This window comes from Tyto alba, unplaced genomic scaffold, assembly GCF_018691265.1.
Source record: "Tyto alba isolate M040663 unplaced genomic scaffold, T.alba_DEE_v4.0 Super-Scaffold_5, whole genome shotgun sequence".
In the NCBI taxonomy this organism is placed as follows: Eukaryota; Metazoa; Chordata; class Aves; order Strigiformes; family Tytonidae; genus Tyto; species Tyto alba.
Window position 1 is genome coordinate 1,190,844 of NW_024881326.1, and position 21,731 is coordinate 1,212,574.

Consider the following 21,731-nt stretch of genomic DNA (forward strand, 5'->3'; position numbering starts at 1 on the left):
GGCGGGGGCGGGGTGGGCCTACAGCTCCCGGCAGGCACTGCGCGTCGCGGCGGCCCGGTACCGGGGCAGGGGGTGGCGGGGGGGGGAGCCGGTTAACCGAGCGCTCCCTCCTGCCGCGGCGGCCGGGCCCCTCAGGAGGAGCGTGCGGAGCCCTCAAGCGAGCGGCTCTGCCGCCGGTTGCCGTCCCTACCGCCCCCCCCCGCGGGAGGTGAGGTTGGGCCCGGAAGGGCCGCGGAGCCGTCGGGGCTGAGGGAGGAGGAGGCGGCGGCGGCTGCCCCGGGGGTGCCGGCGGTCGGGCACCCCGGTCGGTGTCAGCGGGCGTTGGGCTGGGGAGGCCGGTTGCGGGAGTACGGGCCTGGGCGGGCCGGGGAGGGGGGGGGGGGGGGGGGGGGGGGAGGCCTTAACCCTGGCGTTACCGGTGTCACTGGGAGCAAAAGCTCGCGTGGATTTTAAAGACTGGATAGCGATAAATAATTACGGTTAGCCTTGTGATGGGGGATGCGGTGTGTAAGCGTGCTTCAGAGTGTATGTGTCGCCTCTCTAGAGGGTTGTGCCTTCAGTAGCTGTCATAGTCCCTTCCTTCACCCTTCCCAAATATGCCACGCTGCCTTCTGGAAAAAGGTGGTGGGCCTGGAAGAGACGCTGGATTGATCTTATCTAGCGATTTGTTTCTGTAAGGATGAAGTGGAGGTACCTGATGTAAGCACTGCAGGCCCAGAGGAAGCTGGACTTCTCTTAAGTTGCTGCATGAATGTCATGCTTTGCAGGCTTCGAGTGAACAAATAATTTCCAGGGCTTAATGCTGGAATATCCTGTAAAGTAATAAGAATTTGGAGATGACAAGGAAGGGTTAAAGGGAAGTCCAGACTTCTTTCTGCTGAAGTCACCCTACTTAAATGGTCTTCTTGCTGCAGTCTGGCAGTTTGCAACTTGCAGCGTTGCAACACCTACACTTGTTTCATGTTTAAAACCAGCAGTAATGCGATGCCTCTTGCTCTCCATAAAGACAATTTCTGGAAATAGAAGCAGCGATCTCCTCCATCACGTGCCGGCTCTGAGGCTGTGAATCTTCTCGTCGGGAAGAAGGACTGATGAGTCCCCCTTGGCTGGCAAGGGCCGTACCGCTGATGGAGGATGGGTGCAATTTTCTGGGTTCACTTCTTGCCCCAGCTGTCTTAACTGCCACCCGATAATTCATTCTAGATCTTCTGTGAAGTGAGAGCAAGAAACAAGTTATTTTGTGTCTGGCTTGAAATGAATAAGTCATCCCTGCTGAAGTTTTAAACCTCACGTTGAAGGCTGAACCTGTGTTTCTGGCGTTCTTTAAGATGCTGCAGGTTTTTCTGTGCCCTTCTGTCAGACACCATGAGAGACCTCATAGGCAGCAGCACGCTGCGTCTCGCAGCATGACTTGCAATGAGTAAATAGTCACTGCCAGACAGCTGCAATACCCGACTCACCTTTGTGCTCCATCTCTGTTAGCTGCCAGATGCTTCTGGCACTGCTTAAGGAGCTCTTTGGATCCGGGGGGTTTTCGGGGTGGCTGAGGAGTGCAGCCTTTTCCCCCTTTCCCTGCTGATCCAGAGCCTTTCCGTGCCAGGCCTTCCTGATATCTCAAAGTGATTTTTTCTTTTAGGAAGGTTTGGTGTTGGCTACTTCCAGCCGTTCTGTATCGTAAGTTTAGATAGAAAAGCGTTGTGATCTGTAGGTTATACAAAGGAGTGGATTTTAATGGATTTAATTCCTGTTTTGTAACTTTTGAGAAAAGATGTTCTCTAGCAGTTTAATAATTTGTATTCTTAACAAGAGTAATATACAAGTTTTACAGGGCTGCATGAGGTGCTGCTTACAGAGAGAAATATGCTCCTTTTTAATCTGCTTTACTTCATTTAATCCATTCTGCCCAAAGCTGGCGGCGGGTGTCATTGCAGAGTACATGGCTGTTGTCTCCTAAGTGAAGCTGAGGGCTGTGACTTCGGGGAGTTGATTTCCTTGCTGCCACAGGACAGCGGGATCCCGTGGCATCAACAAGCGTCGCTTTATTTGTGGTACTATTGAACTCTCGCCACAGCAGTGTGAGTTCCACAAATATCTAACAAAGAATGGAGACTTTTAGAAGTTGTCTAAGCCCTTTTCTAATCCTCAGTTTGAAGCTGGAGTAGTTCTACTCTGGGAATTAAGGGGTCTCCTTGCCTGTGTGGGCTTTGTCATCTTTGGGTTGGTCACTCACAGCCTCGCAGGCTGCTGATCTTTTGCCGTGTCAGTGGCGGGGGGGAGGGTTTGTGGATTTTTTTTTTTTTTAACCACCATTCCTTTATATTGGTCCTGTTCGTTGAGTGACTGCAGTATGAAGAGATTGGTTTCTTGCTACTTGGCAGTCAGCCGATTGCTCAAGCAGCTTAGTTGTGTTTTACTCCTGGCTGTGACCTGGTGTTGTACCACACACCACCATGGTTCTGGTTCAGTTGTTGGACGGGCCAGGGCATTGCAAACAACTCTATCTTGGTGGATCTGAAGGGACGTGATTGTATGATAAATTCCTCTTGCTTTTGTTGGCATTGGTGCAGCTCAGTGTGCTGTTGCAATTGTTCACAAATTCTTTGACTTGTGCTGCTCAGCAGTTCCTAGCTGTTAGGAAAGCAAGGGTTGGTGGCACCTGAAGAGATCAGGTCTTCAGTGAGTGGGACAGAATAAAGTGCAGTTCGTGGAGTTTGCATCTTCTGGCTAAATTAGTCAAAGCTGAAGTGTGTAGGATAGGGGATGAGTCTGAGCTTGTAGAGAATCACTTGTGGAGCACTGGACAGTAGAATATTATTTTATTTTTTTGTTTTGACCACCACAGGTGTTACTTTTTTTCTGGGAAAATATGTGCTCTCTGTAGCCTTCTCGGACAGGAGTGAGCTGCTGTTTCTTTACTCAGGAAAAACTAGGAACAGTTGTGTGGCAGTTAATCATTTCTTTTTACAAGATCAGAATCAGCTGTGTGGCTGCCCTTGCCTCTGGTGTGATAAACATTTAACTTGGGTTATGCAAGGCTTAGTTTTGTTTCATCTGCCTCTAAGCACGTTGGATTTGTGGTTTTGCTTGGCTTCTGCTTCAGCTTCTTCAGGTGGAGGTAGTGGATCCTGCAGGAGGTTCCAAGGAGTTTCTCATTCCTTCACGTTTTAGTTCTGAGTAATCTGCACTTCTGCTCAATGCCATGTCCAAATACTCCTGTCTTAAAGGACATTGCGAGCATCAGGCTAAAGATCTTTAGGTCTGTGGAGGGGGGACTTGTGATTAGTAACTTACTCAGCTTGTGTTTAACTAGGGGTAGGGGAGTCTTGACTTAGAGCACTGGAGTCCCACTTCGGGACCCTCAGACTTGCTTGTCCGTAGCACTGTGCTTTGAAGATCTGAGAGCAGCTTTTTAAGGCCAGAGGTAGCAAATTATCACTGGAATCTGTGGCTACTTTTCCTGCTTTAATGCAATTAACATGTGGTTGATGCAGCAATTTAAGGCTGGTTTTAAAAAAAAAAAAAAGGTGAGCTCTGCTAAGTTGGCCAAGTAAGTCTTTTGTGGCAGGATGTCAGAGAGCTTGGTGCTGGGAACACCCCCAGATGGGCTGCATATATGCAGGTTGATCAGTCTGGACTCTTCTGGATACGGCTTTCTGGAAGGAAGGTTGGATTTTCTGTAGTGGGGCAGCTCTAAAGCACTCTCAGCAAAGGGAGATCTGGCAGGCTGGCTCAGCGATGCTGGAAGGAAAAGGTTGTGGTCGGGCTTCTGCGAGGCTTCGCAAATGACTTGGCGCTCTGCTCGTCATGTGATGTTCCTGGTAGTTCAAGTGTTGCAAGAGATGACAGGATGCCTTGGAAGTGTGCTTTTAAACACCATTAAGGCATCGCTCTTAACTGGGGGTGCTGGGGCTTAGCAGGCCTTTGTAGAACTTAACTGTTCCTGTGCGAGGAGAGCAGTGTGGTGAGCAAAAGCAGCCCTGGAGCTCAAGTACTGAGAGTCGTAACTGCGGCTGGACCATGGGTCTGACTTGGCAGGCCACCTGCTTTTGCTGCTTCAGGGTACTGCCTGCTCTTCCTAGTAATTCTTCCTGGACAAAAAAAATCCCGAACTTCCGTGGATTGAGTGATTCTCAGTGTTCCAAGTGGCTGTACTGCATCAGGCCGAAGGTGTGACTGGCGAGATGCCTCGGGAACAGTGGAAGAATAAAAGAAACTCATGATAAATTCCTGGGCTCCAGTGAGCGGCTGCTTGGGTGATAATTTGTTTAATAGTGCTTCTTTTTCTCCATAAACTTGTCGGTTACTTTCTGAGCTCAGGTGAACTCTTTTTCCTCCATGATAACACCTGGGAACAAGCTTCGGAGGGTGCATTGTGCGAAGAACTACTTCTTTCTGCTGGAACTTGGTCTTGAACTTTCTTTCCATTTTCATATTACAGATAGCAAGTAATCACGACTTTCTTCTCTGCTTTATATTTTTTCTCCTTGGATATCTTTGAGCTGACAAGTTTCCTTGGTGTGCAAGGGGAAAAACTGTTACTCTTGCTTTCCCATGTTCTGCAACTTCCATAATCTTCAGGTGGACACAAACACTACTTAATTGAGCATGATAAGCACCACCTGTCCTCATGTTTAAAGTTCATCTCCTCTTAGATGTAAAAGTATTTTTTTTTTTTTCTGCAATGCTGACAGGCCAGTTGTGAGCCTGCAAGCCAGCATACCTATGACTGTGGGAGGAAACAAAAACAAACCTCGATGTTTGTCACCTCTTTGTACTGATGTTTTTAACGAGCTGGAGTCTGCTTGCTTCAGTCTGGAAGGAGGGAGAGGGACAGGGCAGGGGAATGGCTGTTTGCAGACCCCAGTTCCTTCACCAGGAGTGAAAGGGGGGGTCTGCTGGTCTGGGGACTCTTCACCTCCCTTCTTCCTAACAGGCTTTGTGCAAGCGTGGCAGCTGGATATAAATCCTGTTGTTTGAATCCCTGAGCCATGTCGAGATGAGGTTGGCACCTAGGTGGGAGCAGTGGATGGGAAACAAGTGGTGTGTGGGCGCTTGGATGCAGTAAGTGGGGGCAAGGGAAGCTGTGGTGCCAAAAAGAGCAGCAGGTAAATGCAACAAGTTCCCTTTGTTCTGAAAACTGGTCTTGCTCTGAGACAGGGTAAACAAGAAGCAAGCAGTGCAAAGCAGCGCAGGGGGCTTCCCTCCTGCCCTTGGGAGAAATGAAGGGGCACATAGATGGGTGGGAGCAGTGCCAGGTTTAGGCCAGGAGGAAGCAAAAGCAGCAAATCTGTTTGGGGGAGCTGCTGCTGAGTGCTCTGGTGCTTCCTCCCCCTTCCAGTTACTGATGCCCTTTTGTTGTGTTCCTGGTCAGGAAGCGCAAAGGGGAACGGTTCTGGGAACTTGCTTCTGCATGGTGCGAGCCTTTGTCTGGGGTGCTCTCCCTTCCCATTTACTGGCACTGTGAACTCTTAGGTTTTCTAGAGCGTGCCTGGCTGGGTGCTCTGCTCTGAAGCAGTGTCCTTTGAGACCTCTTGCTGTTCTGCTTCCCGTTTTGCTTGCTGTGGCTGCTTGTCAAACTCATCCGTTGCCCTCTGCTCCCTTCGGCGGTGCCGGCGCTGAATGCCTCGGTGCTCCCAGGTGGTTGTAGCTTAGACATGGACTCTATTCTCTGAATAAATCCACGAGTTTATTCTTTTTTTCCCCTCTGACGTTGAGCTCTTAAACCTATGGGAGATTTCCTGATTGTTGCTGGCCAAGCCTGAATCTGTCAAGATCAGACTAAGTGAGCCCCGATGCAGCGGGCTAGTGATTGTGTCTCAGCTTCACGGCCTCGTTACCAGCTCTGCATCCCTCCGCCGCCTCTTCCACTGTCGCTGTGATCGTTTGCCCGTCAGTTTGCATGAAAACATCAGCTCTTCAGGGCAGATCTGTCTGCACAGTGCTCAGTAGGGCAGAGCCCTGATACAGAAGAGATCGATAGGTCACTTCAGTCAGTGCCAGAGGGGTGGAAAGCCTGGCTGGGTGTAGCCTACGTTCAGCCTTTCTGCCCGTGGTCCTCCCATCCTGAAGTTAAACTACTGCTTTTCTGCTGTTCATACCTATTTCTGGAGAGCTCTCCAAGCTACTTGGTTGCATTGAAATAGGTGTGTGATCTTTCCAGCCAGAATGCAGACATTTCTAGACACAAAACAAGGCAGGCAACATGAGGGCAGTCGAGTGCAAAGTGAAAAATAAGATTTGGGGGTTTTGCAGGGTCAGAAGTCTTCCCTAAGCCTTTCCTAATCAGAAAAGAGGCTTATGGATGTACTGGATCAGCTGGGCAGATGACACAGCTGTGGTCTGACATGTGGTTTCACATGTTAAATCTTGGGTCTGCCTGTAGATTAATGTGATGATACTTGAGCTGATTAAGTGTGTCCCTTTATATGAGAGCAGTTGTGTTTTTCCAACTCTCGACACTTCACGGAAGTCTGGCCCTCGAAAACAAACACACACACACATGCTGGAACCTGTCCTGTTCGATACGTATGCAAGAGTGTTGGCTTGTAGAAATGGTGTGCTGCTGAGGAAAATCGGTTTGCAAATGTGCTGTCTGGCTTTGAGAAGGGCAGGTTGCGTGGTTTTACAGAAGTCTTGGGACAACATACCCTTAGCGAGTGTCTCTAGAGCATTGAAAGGGGATGTGCATGGTGTGACTCTAAGCAAGTGGTAGTTTTAATACTTCAGTTTGATAGCAATCTAAGCCAAGGCCTTACCCTTAAAGAGGCATGCGTTGGGGATGGTGGGCTTGGTCTGTGTAACGGGCTGCTGTTAACATAGCTGCAAGACAGTTACTTCCTTTCTGATCTGGAGCTTGCTGGTCGCAGGCAGCTTTGTTGGTAACATGCAAGAAAAAACTTAAGGGCCAGCTGAAGAGAAAAAAGATGTGCTGATAGCTAGAAATCCAGGTGGAAACAAGGTAGGCAAAACTCCTTATGGGATCGCTGCCTGTAGGACACCATGCAGTTAAAATAAGAAAAACCTTCTAGAGGTTATTGTAGTCTTGGTGTCATTCTGAACAGAACCTAAAAGGGGAAATGAGAGGTGTTTTCTGATAGTGGTATCCTGTCGAAGTATTGAACGTGCTTAGGCCTCCCTCCCGTTACGTTGAAGGCTGAGAGACTACTGTTAAGATTATGGTGCTTTCTCTGCTGAATAATGTGAGTAATTCTTGCAGTTTTTTGATTTCCAGGTAGTGTGAAGCCATGGCTATCCTGTTTGCTGTCGTGGCGAGGGGCACAACCATCCTTGCCAAGCATGCCTGGTGTGGAGGAAACTTCCTGGAGGTGACAGAGCAGATCCTGGCGAAAATACCATCTGAAAACAACAAACTGACCTATTCACATGGGAAGTGAGTAATGCTTCTCTCTGAGTATGGGAGGAGAGACTAGTGAGCATGCAGGAGGATGGGAATAGATGGAGCGTGGCCAGACTGGGATTTGGCTGTGTTAGTATGCTGTTTGAATGTGCAGTCAGTTCAACAGCTGCTTTTTTTTTTTTTTTTATCTCCCCCAGAACTTTGCAGCATAACCAGGATTTGAATTTAGCTTATGCAGTTGATACAAAACCAAGTTTTCTATTTTTATACAACTCCGAAGTGAGTTGGAGGGTGCTCAGCTGCGAATATCAACCTGTCGGAGTCTTTGGTATTTGGCTTGTGGAGGCTTTTGCTGGCTTTTCTGAGGCTTGAACATGGCTTTAGGTAAAAACGTCACCCTTCTCAAATCACTTGTTGCTTTGAGTCGTGCTGCCAGATGTTGTAGAGTCATTCTGAGCTACCACAAACCCAGGCTGGGGGACAGAAGGATTTTTCCCAGGCTGGCGTAGATCTCTGAGCAGCCCTCGGTCAACGTTGATAGAATTGGAGGGATTAGATGTTGCATCTCCTGAGACTGTGCTGACTTACTGCACATATAAAATAGGTAAGTCAGGGTGCTGGTGTGCAAACAAAGGAGAGAACTGTGGAAAAAGCAAATTCAGAAGTGTTGGACCCTACTTCAGCTCTGTCTTTGGAATTGGCAGTGTGGCTGGATTCTCAGTATTGCCCAAGCTGCTGTGTGAGAGCTGTTTTGGCTGCCCGAGGATTCCGGAGATAAGAACTGGGGTAGTTTTCCTGCATCCTTCCCTGGCTTAGGAGCACTAGAAGTCCCTGGGGGAGAGCTTTCTGGGGAAGCTGCCTGCCCTGTGATCTAAAGCACTTTGGATGCTGAAACTTTTTTTTTTTTTTCCATACTGTAACTTTAAGGGTACGGTTATTTTCTTTTGTTTTAAATTTGCCTTGAGTGCTGTTCAACCAACTACAAAGTTGAGTTTCAGGGGTGCTGTAGTGCATTTTTAGAGGTGAAAACTTGAATGGTGGTAGAGATTGGTTTGTTCTTTGCTGGGGAGCACTGAGAGATAGATAACTAATGCATCTATGCTTGCAAAGCATGCTGCGAAGCGTACAATCTTTTGCTCATTACCGTTTCCTTAATGAGGATTTAACAAATGTAGCAGAAGATCCTTGCTGTTTGCGGTTGTTCTGCTTTGCACTGTGCTGTTAAACCATAGAGGTGCCATTCTGCAGCCCTGGGCACTGAGCTTAGCATCAGTGTGTCTCCCCTGCCAAAGTTAGTCTCTTCTGACAAGTCTTATTTTGGCTTTTTTTTTTTTTCCTGTGATTTGGACACCCACCTCTTCGGTCGGAACCTGCCAACCCTGCCTTCCCTCTAGGGGAGGGGAGAGTTCCTATTTTCACACGCACATACTTGAAGCTGGGAACTTCTTCCTGCTGTCAAAACCCAAGGGTTTTGGTTTCTAGAGATATAGAAAAGCCTCTTTTCTCCCTTGACCGTGATAACTGGGCAGAACGTGAAAGCTGTGAAGCTGAGTGAGCACAAGGGGTTGTTCTTCCTGTCTGTAAGGTTTCGGGGATCCTTCTGCCTTGCCAGGGTCTCGGCTTGCAGGGTAGAAAATTGCCCTGTTATCTGTCTAGGATCATTTCTTCTCTTCTGAAACAGGAAAAAACTTGAGTCTCTTAACTTTGTTTGGACTGCTTAAGCTCATTTAATGATTTCTTTTTGGTTTTAAGAGCTTCCGTGTCTCTTATATAATCTCCAAGGAAAACTAGCCCTCTAGCAGCAGGAGTTTTTGGGGTTATTCTGTCTCTGCTGTTAGGATTCTTCTACAAGTCACTAGGGAGCTTACAAGGTAGTACCAGACAAGCTTTACCTCTCTCCTTTTAGGAAGGAGGGGTGATAGTTGTGGATATGCAGGGTTTTTTTTTTTTCTTTTTATGAGAACAGACCTTAAGGGCAGTAAACTATACTCCTGGCCCACCCCTAAAGCTTAATTCAGTGTTGTCTTATTTACAGAATACAAAACCTGAGTTTGAAAACTCCTGAGCTGTACAAGGCGACCGCTGTGCCGCACCTGCATTAACTTGCTTTTGTTCTGGAGCTTGTGTGAGGGTCCGCACGCTTACTGGGGAAACTTTTGGAAATACACAGATGTCAAAGTGAAAGGACGCATTGAGTTTTTTAATTAGGGGGGAAAAAAAAAAACCAAACCCAAAAAAAACAAAAAAAAACAAAAACAAAAAACAAAACAAAACAAAAAAAAAAACCACAAAAAAAAAACCCAAAGTATTTGTGTGGCCTTTTTGCAACTCTATTCCTATTTTGTCCTGCTGTACTCGTCAGAAGAATACATCACCTGCTGCAGCATCAAATGGTGGTGAGGGGGCAATGTAATAAAAGAGCAACAGCCAAAGCCAGAGCGTTGAACTAGAATGCTCTAATCAGTTCTGGTTTGGGTTTAGTTATGTACAAACTAAGGCGTGGTGGTTTTTTTTTTTTTTTTTTTCCTGGTGGGCCTAAAATAACAGCTTGCTTTAATTTTGGTAGGAAAATACTGCTTTGAACTGGTTTGCACTGTTTTTCAGGATAGTGAGGGTTGCGTTTAACTGACATCTGTGTTCTCTCAGCACCACCGGAGGCATCTTTGCACGAAGAGTTAACTTAGCCACGTGATTCAAGCCTGTTTAGCCTGATTGTTGTTCCATCTAATTCATTTTCTGCTGTGGCTGCTTTTGTCTCTTGGCCTTTGCGATGAAAACCAAAGGCAGCGCAACGCAGGGGTGGTACAAACAAGGCTAAAGCAGCAAGTCTCTGCACCAGCCAGCCTCGCTGAATTATTACCTTTTGAGTTGCTCTAATTAATTGCAGCTTGTCACACGTGAGCTCGTGCATGGATGCTTGCATGCACATGGATTAGGATTATTAGTCATAAATCTTACCCCTGGGTATCCTGTCGAGGTTGTCTTCTTAGAAGTAGCTAAAAGAATGTGGAGCTGGGGTGGTTTAGCAACTAAATGTCCCAGAGCTCTTGCTAAGCCTGGAGTACTACGCAATACGTGAGGCCAGAGACTCTTTAACACAGAGGCAGTCTCTAATTGAGTGTAGTTTGCAGGAATGGAGACACTTCCCTGAACAAAGGTGGCAGGGGTATGTTGGCACCTGTGATTTCCTGCAGGGTAACTGGAATTTGCTCTTCTCCAGCTCCTGAAGGCCTTACAGGCAATAGTGTCTTCTAGAAGATTAATCCCGTGGCAGTTCCAAATGACCTTTTATTTTTTTTCTTCTCTGCAGTTATCTGTTTCATTACATCTGCCAAGACAGGATTATATACCTTTGCATCACAGATGACGTAAGTATTTTGGCTCCAGCTATTGCGCGCACAGGTTCTTTGCAGGTTTTGGTTTTTTTGTTGTTTTTTTTTTTTTTTCTTTTTTTGTATCTGTATGTCAAAGGAAATCAATAATGGATGCTAATCTGAGGTGCCTTTACGTTCCATTGGAGCTACTGCTTGTGTTCTCAGTCACATCAGCTCCAGCTTTGAAGTCTAAGCCTGGAACTCAAATGCATGTGAATAGTTTTGCGGTTCAGTTCTTGGGTTTGCCTAGTTTCTTAGCAGCCCCAGTGCAGTAGAATCTAGATGCAGGGGCTAGCCTTTAATTGTCACTGAAATACACATAATGTTCCTCAGTTCTGGAAGCGTTGGAGCAAAAACTTCTCCCTCACTGGAAAAAGGTACCAGGCACAGAATTAGAACTGTGGACACCCCAGTAAAGTCTGCTGCCAACTGACGTCCAGGAGGCTGAGACTGAAATCTGGGTGCTGTTCAAACCCCAGGATAAGCAATCAGAGCCCACAGTTCTGTACAGCATGCCTGCTAAGAACTGATAATTACAGTTTCTCTGCAACTGGCTCCGTGCCCCGTTATGCTTCATTATTCCTGCCTTGACACAGCTCTGGACGTGGTCTGCTCTCTTCCTTCCAGGACTTTGAACGATCCAGAGCCTTCAACTTCCTGAATGAAATCAAGAAGAGGTTTCAGACCACATATGGCTCAAGAGCACAGACAGCCCTTCCCTATGCAATGAACAGCGAGTTCTCAAGTGTCTTAGCTGCACAGCTGGTGAGATCTGTTGCTAAATGGGATTTCCCTAACAAGCCAAACTTCTCCCCTGAAATTCTCCTTTTATTTTCTCGCTTGGAACTGAGGCGTGATGCTGAGTCTGGGTATAAAGCCAGGGGAACTGGCTCTTCTCCCCACGCTTACCCTGCATCTGGGTTGCTTCACTGCTTTGGTAAAAATGAGTTGGGGTTGATAGTGATGCCCTGACTGTTCGTACCAGGTCGCTGCTCTGGAGATTAGGTCTGAGTGGTGACATCTGAGGTGACAAACCCGGTTCCGGTTGCCGCTCCAGTGTGAGCTGACATCACTGTCACTAAGAGCAAGACAAACACATGTTACTCCATTTTTGTTATACTCAAGTTCTGAAGTTTAGTTTCTAATGATCACTAACTGCCTCTCACTTCTCTCCTTACTTCATAGTCGTTCCAGTGGCACACTGCTGGAGCGGGACAGGGTATTTGCTTCTGATGCTGCCTCCTTTTCAGAAGGAGAGAAAACTGGGTTTGCATCACAGTCAGGTGCTCTGTACAGAACCGTGGTAGATTCTCCAGCTTGGACAGAGGCTCCAGGGATTCCCATTCCCCAGATAGGTAGGGGGTTAAAGAGCAGGATAAATGACACGTGAAATGGCCTGCGTTCTCTGAGTTGAGTTTAGCCTTGGGCCTTTCCAACCCCAAAACTCAAAGTGTGAGAGTACTAGAAGAGTGAGGGGAATATCTATTTCACCCTCACCTTGCACTTTTCAGCTGAGGCTGTTTAGGATGATGCTGGATTCCGAGCCGAGGGGCTGCAGGCAGTGTAGCCTTTCCCAGCTGAGTTGCTCCACCAGTGTGATTCCAGTCTGGAGGGAGGACGACGGCCGGGCCCGCGGCGCCTGTGCAGGCGCTGAAGAGCAGCACACGCAGGGCTGGGGGGGCAGAGCCACGGCCGCCGGGGTCCTGCCTGCAGCAGGGGGGTTAAGGGTCGGGTCTCGCGGGGCCAGGGGCCAGCGTGGTGGTTGGCAGGGGGGGTCGTAGTGGCCCCCCTCTCCTGCCCTGTGAGACGGGAGGGGGCTGCCCTGGCTTTGCCACCCGCGCAGCTGCTGGAGCTGCCGCGTTCCCCGGCTGGCACTGATTTTATCGGCCCCGCCGACATCTCAGCTAGAGCAGAGTTCTGCTGGTTGCTGTCGGGGCACGTACAGAACGCTGTCCATCTCCTCCTCAAGAAACTTCTAGCATTCAGAGCACTCTATTCTAGCTACTCTGGGCTCCTGAAGGGAAAGGCTGGGCTGGAATCTGCTTGCCTCGCGAAGCGCAGGGCGCTGTGCGCTTACTTTGCTTACCACAGGAATCGGACAGAGCCCTGATGCTACCATCCCCTTCCACAGAAGTGCTTTGCTTGCTGCGTATTGCATCTGAGGTGTGGCAAAGCCCACCGCTGCCAGACGGGAGAAGGAATTGAAATAGTTGTGTTCCTCGATGTATTTTATTCGCAGCAGTGTATGGGTGGAGCCCCTGAAGTGTTGAAGTGCACAGCGCAGTGTTTGCATTTCCCTTCAGCCCTCTCTAGAATGAGATGCATTTCACAGATCTTAATGCTTGACTTGATATGTCACCTGGGTCTGCAAACTCCACCCTGCCCTGCTTCCCTTGGGTTTCTTTGTGGGGGAGAGGAGGAGAGAAAGCAGGGAGCAGTTGCTCTAGGTGGGGGATCGGGCTGCTCTTAACATAGGAGCTGTTAAGGTAGTGGGAATGTTGCACTTCTCCCTGGTGTTTGGTCTGCAGTGCTGTACTTCCAGCACCTGCAGAGAAAAAGAGGCCTGGGGAAAGCACAGGACGTAAGGTCAAATTAAATTAATGAAGTCAGATGGAAAATAGAGAAGGAATAAATAGCTGCCCTGCAACTCGTATTATCAGTAGCCTTATTAGTGCACAGAACCTCAGGCTATACCGTCTGCAGGTGTTTTGAATCTTCTGTTGAAGACTTAAGAGTCCTCAATTGACTAGAAACAACCTCATAACCTGAGCAGCGCTGTTTTGGGGGTACTTTTGAGTTGGTTTTGAGACCTCTCTTGAATTAAAGAGGAGGTGTCCTTGGAATATTGCCTTTCAGAGCTTGCGCACAATCTGTACCCGGGGCGACTACACCTGGTGCTGTCCGTGAGGATGGAGGAGGTTCTCCCTTTGCTCTGCTGTGGCTGGTGAGCGGGTTGGTGCTGCTGCTCCCCCTCTCCGTGAAGGGCTTGGCTTTTTTCCCCCCCCGATCTACTGGAAGTGCCAGGTTTGGTGCTGTCACAGGCGCAGGAGGGGAGGCCCTGTGCTGCTGACCCGCGAGCGCAGCTCTGGCCTGCGAGTGTAGGAACCGGGCAAGCTTTGTGATGCTCTCCAGCAGTGAGAGTTGCCCGTTGAGGTGCAGGGTGACGGCGGGACTCCGAGGTGGGTGAAGGTGAAGTGAGGGCTTGCGCTTGCCCCGTTGCTGCCTGAGGGTTGTGTTGGAGTTTGGTGAAAGGAGCCGTTGGTGCTGGTGCCCTGGGTGACTAGCGGGGGTGGTCTGGGGCATGTGGAGTTGCAAATAGTTGACTGCAGAAGCTGTTCTGCAGCTTACGCAGCAGGTGGAAAGCAATGAATGATAATGCCAGTGTGGCTCCAGAAGGGCCTAATGCATTGCACGTAATAAATCAGATGAACTTCCTATGGGTGATAGGACTGAGTTTTTCTTCTCCACCAGGCTTTGATATATAGAGATTTGAGACTATGAAATGATGACTCATCAAACTATAAGCTGTTTGTGGCTGGAATAAGCTGAATGAATTGCCTTATCGGAGGAGCCAGGGTGCTGATATTCCTCTCTAAATCCCAGCCTTTCCATCTCTCTAAAGCACGAGAGGAGCTGCCCACCTTAGCTTTTGCATACTGATAGAAATCCAGGCATCAACTAATAGCAGTTAAGCGATGACAGAAAGCTCTTCCCTCAAATGGCCCTAAAACCTGCTGAGACGAGAGCCCAGTTACACGTAGAGCCAGAGCAGGGCTGTTATCTGGGTGATTCCTGTAATTTAAAGAGTTTAACTGGTGTGTGGCCACGGGCGGAGGAAGAGATCGGGTGGCAGCTCAGCGATCGCGCCAGAGCTCAGGCGTAGCGCGCAGATGATACTGGAAAAGGGAGGCCAAGCTTCCAGTAAAACCAGTGACCAGCTTTGATAGCGTGCCAGTTCTGCACCTTCTGAAAAACAAACTTCAGAGGAGAAGGGGCGTTCAGTGCTATAGCCATTAATCATGACCCGAGTACGTGGATGCCGTTAGCGTCGGAGACTCTTGCGTCCCGTGTTGTCAGAAATGGATGCACATCGAGCACCTTCTCGGAAGAAAATTGGGGTTTAAGTAGCCACGGGGTAGTCCTGAAGTAGAGCAGTCGGGAGCCTCTGCTGTCAGGCTCCTTAGATGGTCTCTTGTTAAAGCAGAGATGCTTCGTGCAGGTCTTCAGGTGGCCGTGAAGTGGCTGCAAGTTTTGAGGAAAAGAGCGGTTTACCTGTGTGTTTTGCTAGAGGCCCGTTTCCCCGGGTGAATGTGACTGAAAGGGAGCTGGGGTGAGCAGTGCTCGACTGCAGGGGACCTGCGATGAGAGCAGTGACTTAAAATCAATCCAGAAATAGCAAAACTTCAACGCTGGCCTCACCTCAGTTTCCCTCCTTTGATTCTGCGAACGCTCTGAGACTCCTTTTCGCCTGGGGGCGTCGGCGCTTCCCTCGCCCACCAGCCCGAACCCCGCAGTCACCAAAGGTTCACTGACGATCTCAAAAGCTGGAGGACAGCCTTTGAGCCAAAGCCCCCTCACTGAAGGGAGGAGAATGGAAGGGGAAGGGCTGACCGGAAGGGTGCGCGGGGTTTTTTGGCAGAACCCACGCGTGGGAGCGGGACCCCCCCCCCCAAGGCGTTTAGTGACCCGTCTCGCCCAGATTCTTGTCCTGACTTCCCTTCCTCGCTGCCAACTGCTTAGGCTTTCAGAGGGGGCTGTTCTTCCTGGGCGCTCTGGAAGTTGCAGGCAGCTGCTTCCCTCGCAGCTCGGGCGGAGCAGACGGACGCGCGTGACCTGCAAGTGGCTGAGGGGGTCGGGTTTTGGTCTGCTGCCCACTTACAAACGTCCCGGGTAATTTGAAAACTCACATTTTTTTCTTTTTTTTTTTTTTTGTGTGTGCGCTGTTCCGCAGTGACCAGGAGGTGCCTGTTTTAGTCTTAAGGAACCGAAGGGCAGCGTTGGGGGTCCCCGCTTTCACCGACTGTTCCTTTCTTACAGAAATACCACTCGGAGAGCAAGGGCGCCGACCAGGTGGTGGAGACGCAAGCTCAGATCGATGAACTTAAAGGAATCATGGTTCGAAACATAGGTACCCGGCTTCCCCTCCCCGTGCTGGTGGGGAGGGGCCCCTCTGATGAAGAGGGGGGGGTGGTCCCAAACTCGAGCTCCGAGTTTACAAGCTGTGTTGGGCTTTGAGGGTGGCCCGTGGGTGCGAGGAGCGCCGAGATGAGCTGGCCCAGCTTGTGACGGGGCAGAGCGCGCTCTGGAGTGGGTGTTTGTCACCGTGGTTTTCCCGCAGCTGCTGTGAGGAAAAAAGCTCCTTGGTAGATTTTATTTTTTGTGTGTGTGTGTGTGTCAGACTCTGGTTTGGCTTTCGACAAGTCTGACCACTTAAAATAGAGGGTTAGACCTGGAATTGGTCAAACCAGAGTCAGGTCAGTCCTGAAATGCCGCCTGGGTCTTGTGAACCTGTTCCCCAAGCGCTACTGCCTGGCAGTCTGAAAGGCTGCCAGCTGCCTCGTGCCTGAGGAGCCGCTGCCAAGAGCTCCTGGCCTGCGGTTGGGTTTGGGGATCGGAAGCAGCTTTTTTTTGCGCTTGGGGTTTCACCTGCGGATTGGGATTTTTGTCTCTTTCTCCAGACCTTGTGGCACAAAGAGGGGAGAAGCTGGAGTTGCTGATCGATAAAACAGAGAATCTTGTGGATTCGGTAAGTCCGGGCAGGAACTTCGCAAGGGGGGAAATAGTGTTTCTGCATCACTTGTGCTCACGGTGAGCAGCGGGGGCGGAGACCAGCATCTAGAGCCACTTTTTAACAGACCCCGAAGCTCCCAGGTCTCCAGATAATCCTTCCCTGTGTCAGGCACAAGTCCCGTCTCATTCCCCCCCTCGTCACTGTTCCACAAGCCGCATCCCGGCCCTGCAGCTCCTTGAGGAGGATGCAGGTAGCCCGTGCGTGGCCGTCCCGTGTCCCACCGGTCCCGCTGGGGTTTGTGGGTGACTGCTAAATACCAAAACCTCTGCTCCCAAAGACCTGCTGCCCCGTCCTGGTAAGGAATCAGCTTCAGCTTGTTCCTGCTCGCTACAACCAGTGCTGACACGCTGCCAGCACAAGCTGTTGGTGTTTCTTGTGCTCAAGGCGGGGAAAATCCACTCTTTATCCGGAGTGACAAGAAATCCAAACAGCTCTAAGCTGGCAAAAACTATTGGTGCTTTGGAGAGGTAGTAGAGGCGCCTGGAGCTTTCCCAGTAGGGAATGCTGTCCTCCAGCTGTCAGGTGTTTAAACCTTACTGGTGGCAAGTAGTAGTTTAACCTCAGGTCATGCTTTAGACAAATGGACTAGAATTCCTTCAGCCGTTAGGTGGAATTCCTGCACAGGATCTCCCAGGGAATGCTGGTTCTTGGAAACCAAGAAGGAAGGGCTGGGGTATAGTGTGAACGTCTTGCAGCCTGACGGTGAGTGTCGTAAGAGATCCAGGGCTGAAGGTGTTAAAACTTCAGAGCAGTGGGCTGTGTCTTATCAGTCCTGTGTGAGCCCTGACCACCAGAATATTGTACATAAACCAAACGTGTTGGAACCCTCCCAGCGGTGGCAAGGGCCTGCTTTGGGGGGGGGGGGGGGCTGAAGAAGCTGGTGGTCAGAGGACTGAGGGGGGGGGGGATCCAGCAGCGCTCCCAGGTGTGGAGCTGGCGCAGCTGAGCAGGAGAAGCGCTCCCGAGGTGCCGCCGGTGGCCGAGCTTGGGCATCGGCGTCAAGTCGGAATTAGAGACCCCGGGGATGCGGTTGTGCCCGGCGGAGCCTCTTCTGGAAAAGTTGGGGGGGGGGGGGATGTTTGTGGGGAGCACCTGGAGCGAAGGGGCAGGGCGTGCTGCGGAGCTGGCCGGCCCCGGTGCTGCGGCAGGCGCAGCCCCACAGCGAAGGCGGCTGAAAACCTGTTACAGCCTGGTGGGTGTTTGGGGCCGTTCGGTGACCCAGACCTGCCTGGAACGGGTGGAATTGCAGGGTCCGGAGAGGAGGCTGGGAAGGGGACAACCACAAGCTCTCTCTAAAACGCAGCAAGCCCAAATACCGGAGGCAGGTTTGCCCGGCTCCCGTGGAGCTGCTGCCCAGAGCAGCCGTAAGGGTGGTGTGGCTTTGACCGGTGTGTTTTCAGTGCTAAAGTTGCGTGTGATGTGGTGGTGATCAGATCAGTAGTTCCGTAGAGATTCTGGAGCACTCCAGTTCCCAAAAGGTTGGAAGTCAAACGAGAACCCGCCCAGCGAGGTTCTCTTTGTAATTCTCCCAAGCTGAGTGTGGGAATGCACAACCCCAACCTCGTTCTGGACTTCCTCTTACACTCTTACCTTGTCCCCGAAGTATTTTGGGAGAGTTTTCTCTTGACGCCTGCTCAGTTTTGCACTGGTGTAACCACAGGAGTGAAATGGCTCCGGAGGGGGTAAGGGCAGTGCTTTGGTTACGGGGGAGGTGGTGGCTGGGAAGAGCCTCCCCGCCTGGGGACGCAGCTTCCCCCGCCGCAGGCTCGGGAATTAATCCCTTGTTTTACTTTCTCTTGCAGTCAGTCACTTTCAAAACTACCAGCCGGAACCTTGCTAGAGCCATGTGTATGAAGAACCTCAAGCTTACCATCGTCATCATCATTGTATCAATTGTAAGTAGTGGAGCACGATGACCTTTAGCTCTTAGGTCGGGCATTAACCAGTGGGAGGTGCCGATGCAAGTGCTCAGCTCTGCTCCCAGAGGGGCCTCGGCTGGAAAAACGAATGTTTTGGGCGTGTGGGAGGCGAGAGGAGCGTCGGGCTGGGCAGCTATTTGCCAAGGCAATAGGAGAAGCTTCCCAGAGAGTTCTGTGCAGCTGCTACGTCCCTGTCCGAGGCGGCTGCCCCCGCTCGCCCTGTCAGGAGCTGAAGCAGGGACCGTGCTGGAGCCGCTTTTGGGGCCTCAGAACACCCGCTGGTGCCTTGGCACTCGGCTCTGCAGTAGGTTTTTTTTTTTTTTTTTTTTCACCGCGGCCTCTGGCTGGGGGGACGGTTCTAACCCCGCGCTGCTGCGGGGATGGGGAGGCAGCGGCGCTGGCGCAGAGTCCCGGGGTGGTGGTGGGGGGCACATTTGAGTTATTTTGGGGGTTTGACACCCTGGGGGTTCCAAGCTTGTGTCTTGATTGCCCGGCCAGGTCAGCCGTGGACAGAGCGAGGGCAGTGGAATTCTCTGCTGAGGTGGGTGCTTTCTCTCTCCAGGTTATCATCTATATCATCCTGTCAGCTGCCTGCGGAGGGCTCGCCTGGCCAAGCTGTGTGCAGAAGTAACTGGAGGCAACTGGTGCTGGTCACTTGGAGACGAGAATCACGGGAGTGTGAAGAAGCAACCTACAGAATAACTCTTAATCTTTCACTACTGACACCTCCTCATTCTTCCATCCCTCCAGGACTTCAGACTTTTTTGCCTTATCACCCCAAACAGGCCCAGCCGGTCGCGGCTGCTCTGCAGCTGGACCCTCAAGAATGGGCTGTTTTAAAGTACTTGAAGGGATTTCTTTTTTTTTTGTTTGTTTGTTTGTTTGTTTTTCTGTCCCAACTACAGCCTTCTCAGCTGGGTGGGCGGTACGTCCGGCTCCGGAGGGTTATGTGCATTCTCACCCGTAGAGCTTTGCACTTTCACGTGAGCGTGCGAGAGGAGAGCGGTCCTGCCGGGGGGGGGGGGACGGGGGACAGTTCAGGGGGGCTCAGCCAAATAATGGCAGAAGGACAAGATTGGGTCTGTGTGTGACCTCCCACTTTCTACAGGCGCCGGGTGCCTCTCCCTGCGGGTCCGGCCTCGTGCCGTGTCTCCGCGGTGCGGGCGTAATAGTGGCGGCACCAAAACAAAAGGGCTTTTGGGCTGGGGCTTTGGGGCACCGTAAGGCGAAGGGCGAGATCTCCCTCTTCCTGGGGGTCTTTCTGCAGGTGGCAGGAGGGTGTTGGGTCACCTCGGCGTTTTGAAACGGCTGCCTCTTCATCCTCGCTTCTTCCTCATCTCCCTCCCGCCTTAATTTGTGGATAAATCAATACAGTAAAGGAGATGGTTGCGTATAGTTAAGGTTGCAGCAATGTATCTGCTTTCTCACACGTTATTTTTCCTCTTCTTGAGAGTGGACTGAAATGAGTGCTGATGTTCTCACTTGCTAAGGTGAAATTGGGGGCCAATCTGCTGATCTGGCTTGACACGAGGGGTCAGGGGGCTGCCGCTTGTGCTTCTGCAGGGCAGGATGTGCGCTGAAAACCGCGGACAGAGAAGGGCCAGAAGGCTGGAGGGGCGGGACAGTTACTTTTTCCGTGGCCTGACGAAGAAAGGCTCTTCCAGAGGTTGGTCGTAGTAGCACGTACTCCTCTGAAAAGCAGAAAAAAAAAAAAAAACCAAAACCCCAAGGCTAATAACCAAATGCGGGATGAGGTGTGCCGAGGCCGGGGGCTGCCCTGCCCGCGGTGGCCACTGGGTGTGTGTCCCAGGTGGCCACCGGCCCCCCGGGGGCTGAGCCTGAGCGGCGGCTGCGCGGGGCGACCTGTGGCTCCCCGGCTCGTTCCCAGGAAAAGAACCAGGAGCAACGACCCAGGTCTTGTAGAAGCAGCTGCTGGTGGGGGAAGGGGGAGCCGCATCCCCCGGGGAAGGGGGAGCCCGGGTGGGTGCTGCCCTGGAACGGCGGCTTTTCCCCCCCCCCCGGAGCTTCCCGGCGGGGGCTGGGGGAAGGGTTTTCCCCCCAAACCTCCTGCGATTCCGCGGCTTTGTCTTCTACGAGGTTCCAACTGAACGAAGGGTGTTTGGCTCCTGGTGGTTCTGGTCAGCAGGGTTGGGCTGGCAGCTCTTTCCAGTTGTGTGCATTCGACTGTAAAGCGGAGACACCCTTCCTCTTCCCTCCTCCTCCTCCTCCAGCCCCCCCCAGCCCCCCCGTTTCAGTGTACAACTGTGCATGTTTTAGGGATTGGTGATGTTGCTGTGTTCATTTCTATGATTTGTTGTCCTGTGTACAAATACTTTTTAAAGAAAATCTTTCCCTTTTAAAGGATGCACTGAGGCATTAGTGTAAAAACAAAGGCAACTCGATTTAAATAAAATTATTGTACAGCCAGCAGCTTGCCCTAGTTCTGTGACAGGCGGGTCTAGCAGCCTGGTGGTAGGAACCACTCGAGGAGGAGACCAGCGTGAGGCTGAGGCTCCGAGTCGCCCTGGGTGTAACGCTGCTGGCCCTCCCCACGGCTGCTCGGAGGGGGCACGCGTGGAAGCCCTGCTGTGAAATCGTTTCCACGATGGCTGGGCACAGCCTCGCAGCTCTGGAAGGCTGCTTTTTGTTTTTCACGTCGTGACGTGACGGGGGTGGGGGGGGGGGCCTGCTTCTGGTGGTGGGAAGAATCCGCTGCTTCCCGGTGCAAAGTGGGACGGAGGGATGCTGAGGGGTGGAGAGAACACGAATGATGAAGCGATGACGCAGGCAGGGGAGATAAAACTTAATTTTTCAAGGCACTTTTCAGTGATCTAACCCCCCCCTGCCCCTGTCCTGAGGGGAATCCCCGGCACTGGGTGCCTTCCCTCTTCGCTGGGCAGACCCCGGGGCTGCAGGAGGGTTTAGGGCAGGGACTGAGCCCCTGCTTGCTGGGAAAATGCAGCAAAACCACGCTGAGGGCGTATGAGGTTTTGGGAGAAGGCTCGTGCATCACTATGAGGGAGTTTGGGATTTCCTCTTAAACTTGCAGAAACTCTTTTGAGTTCAGTTGATCGTTACCTTGGTTTGAGGCAAAGTGGCGTTTTAGTGGTACCTGCTAGGGCTCGGGATGACGTGGACTGTGGAAAGCTGAAGGGAGATCACTTGGTGTGGGAAAAATCTCTTGGAAGATCGCTGGGCTTAGAAAAATGAAAGGATAAAAGCTAAATTAACATCTCTGCGTGACTGATAGTTCCAAGAGCTGGATTTTGTGCTTCGTGTTCCTGATCTAT

At 51.0% G+C, this 21,731-nt stretch overlaps 1 protein-coding gene across 2 annotated transcripts; it reads left to right on the forward strand.

Annotated features, from left to right (window-relative positions):
* Positions 1 to 34: 34 nt before the first annotated feature.
* Positions 35 to 20,868, forward strand: VAMP7 (vesicle associated membrane protein 7). Of its 2 annotated transcripts, none has more exons than XM_042807220.1 (8): positions 35 to 208; positions 7,232 to 7,390; positions 10,668 to 10,725; positions 11,359 to 11,496; positions 15,769 to 15,859; positions 16,410 to 16,477; positions 18,325 to 18,417; positions 19,004 to 20,868. In XM_042807220.1, the coding sequence occupies exons 2-8, from the start codon at positions 7,245 to 7,247 to the stop codon at positions 19,070 to 19,072; spliced, it is 663 nt and encodes a 220-aa protein (XP_042663154.1). In that variant the 5' UTR covers positions 35 to 208; positions 7,232 to 7,244; the 3' UTR covers positions 19,073 to 20,868. The 2 variants fall into 2 exon arrangements, with proteins under 2 accessions (XP_042663154.1, XP_042663155.1); XM_042807221.1 differs by having other exon boundaries at positions 7,236 to 7,390.
* The last annotated feature ends 863 nt before the right edge of the window (positions 20,869 to 21,731 follow it).

Bases quoted from the DNA above. Each gene is read 5' to 3' on its own strand.
- VAMP7 (XM_042807220.1), top strand. From the start codon at position 7,245: ATGGCTATCCTGTTTGCTGTCGTGGCGAGGGGCACAACCATCCTTGCC. The intron at 16,478-18,324 runs GTAAGTCCGGGC...TTTCTCTTGCAG, and splicing joins CAGAGAATCTTGTGGATTCG to TCAGTCACTTTCAAAACTAC. The intron at 18,418-19,003 runs GTAAGTAGTGGA...TTCTCTCTCCAG, and splicing joins TCATCATCATTGTATCAATT to GTTATCATCTATATCATCCT.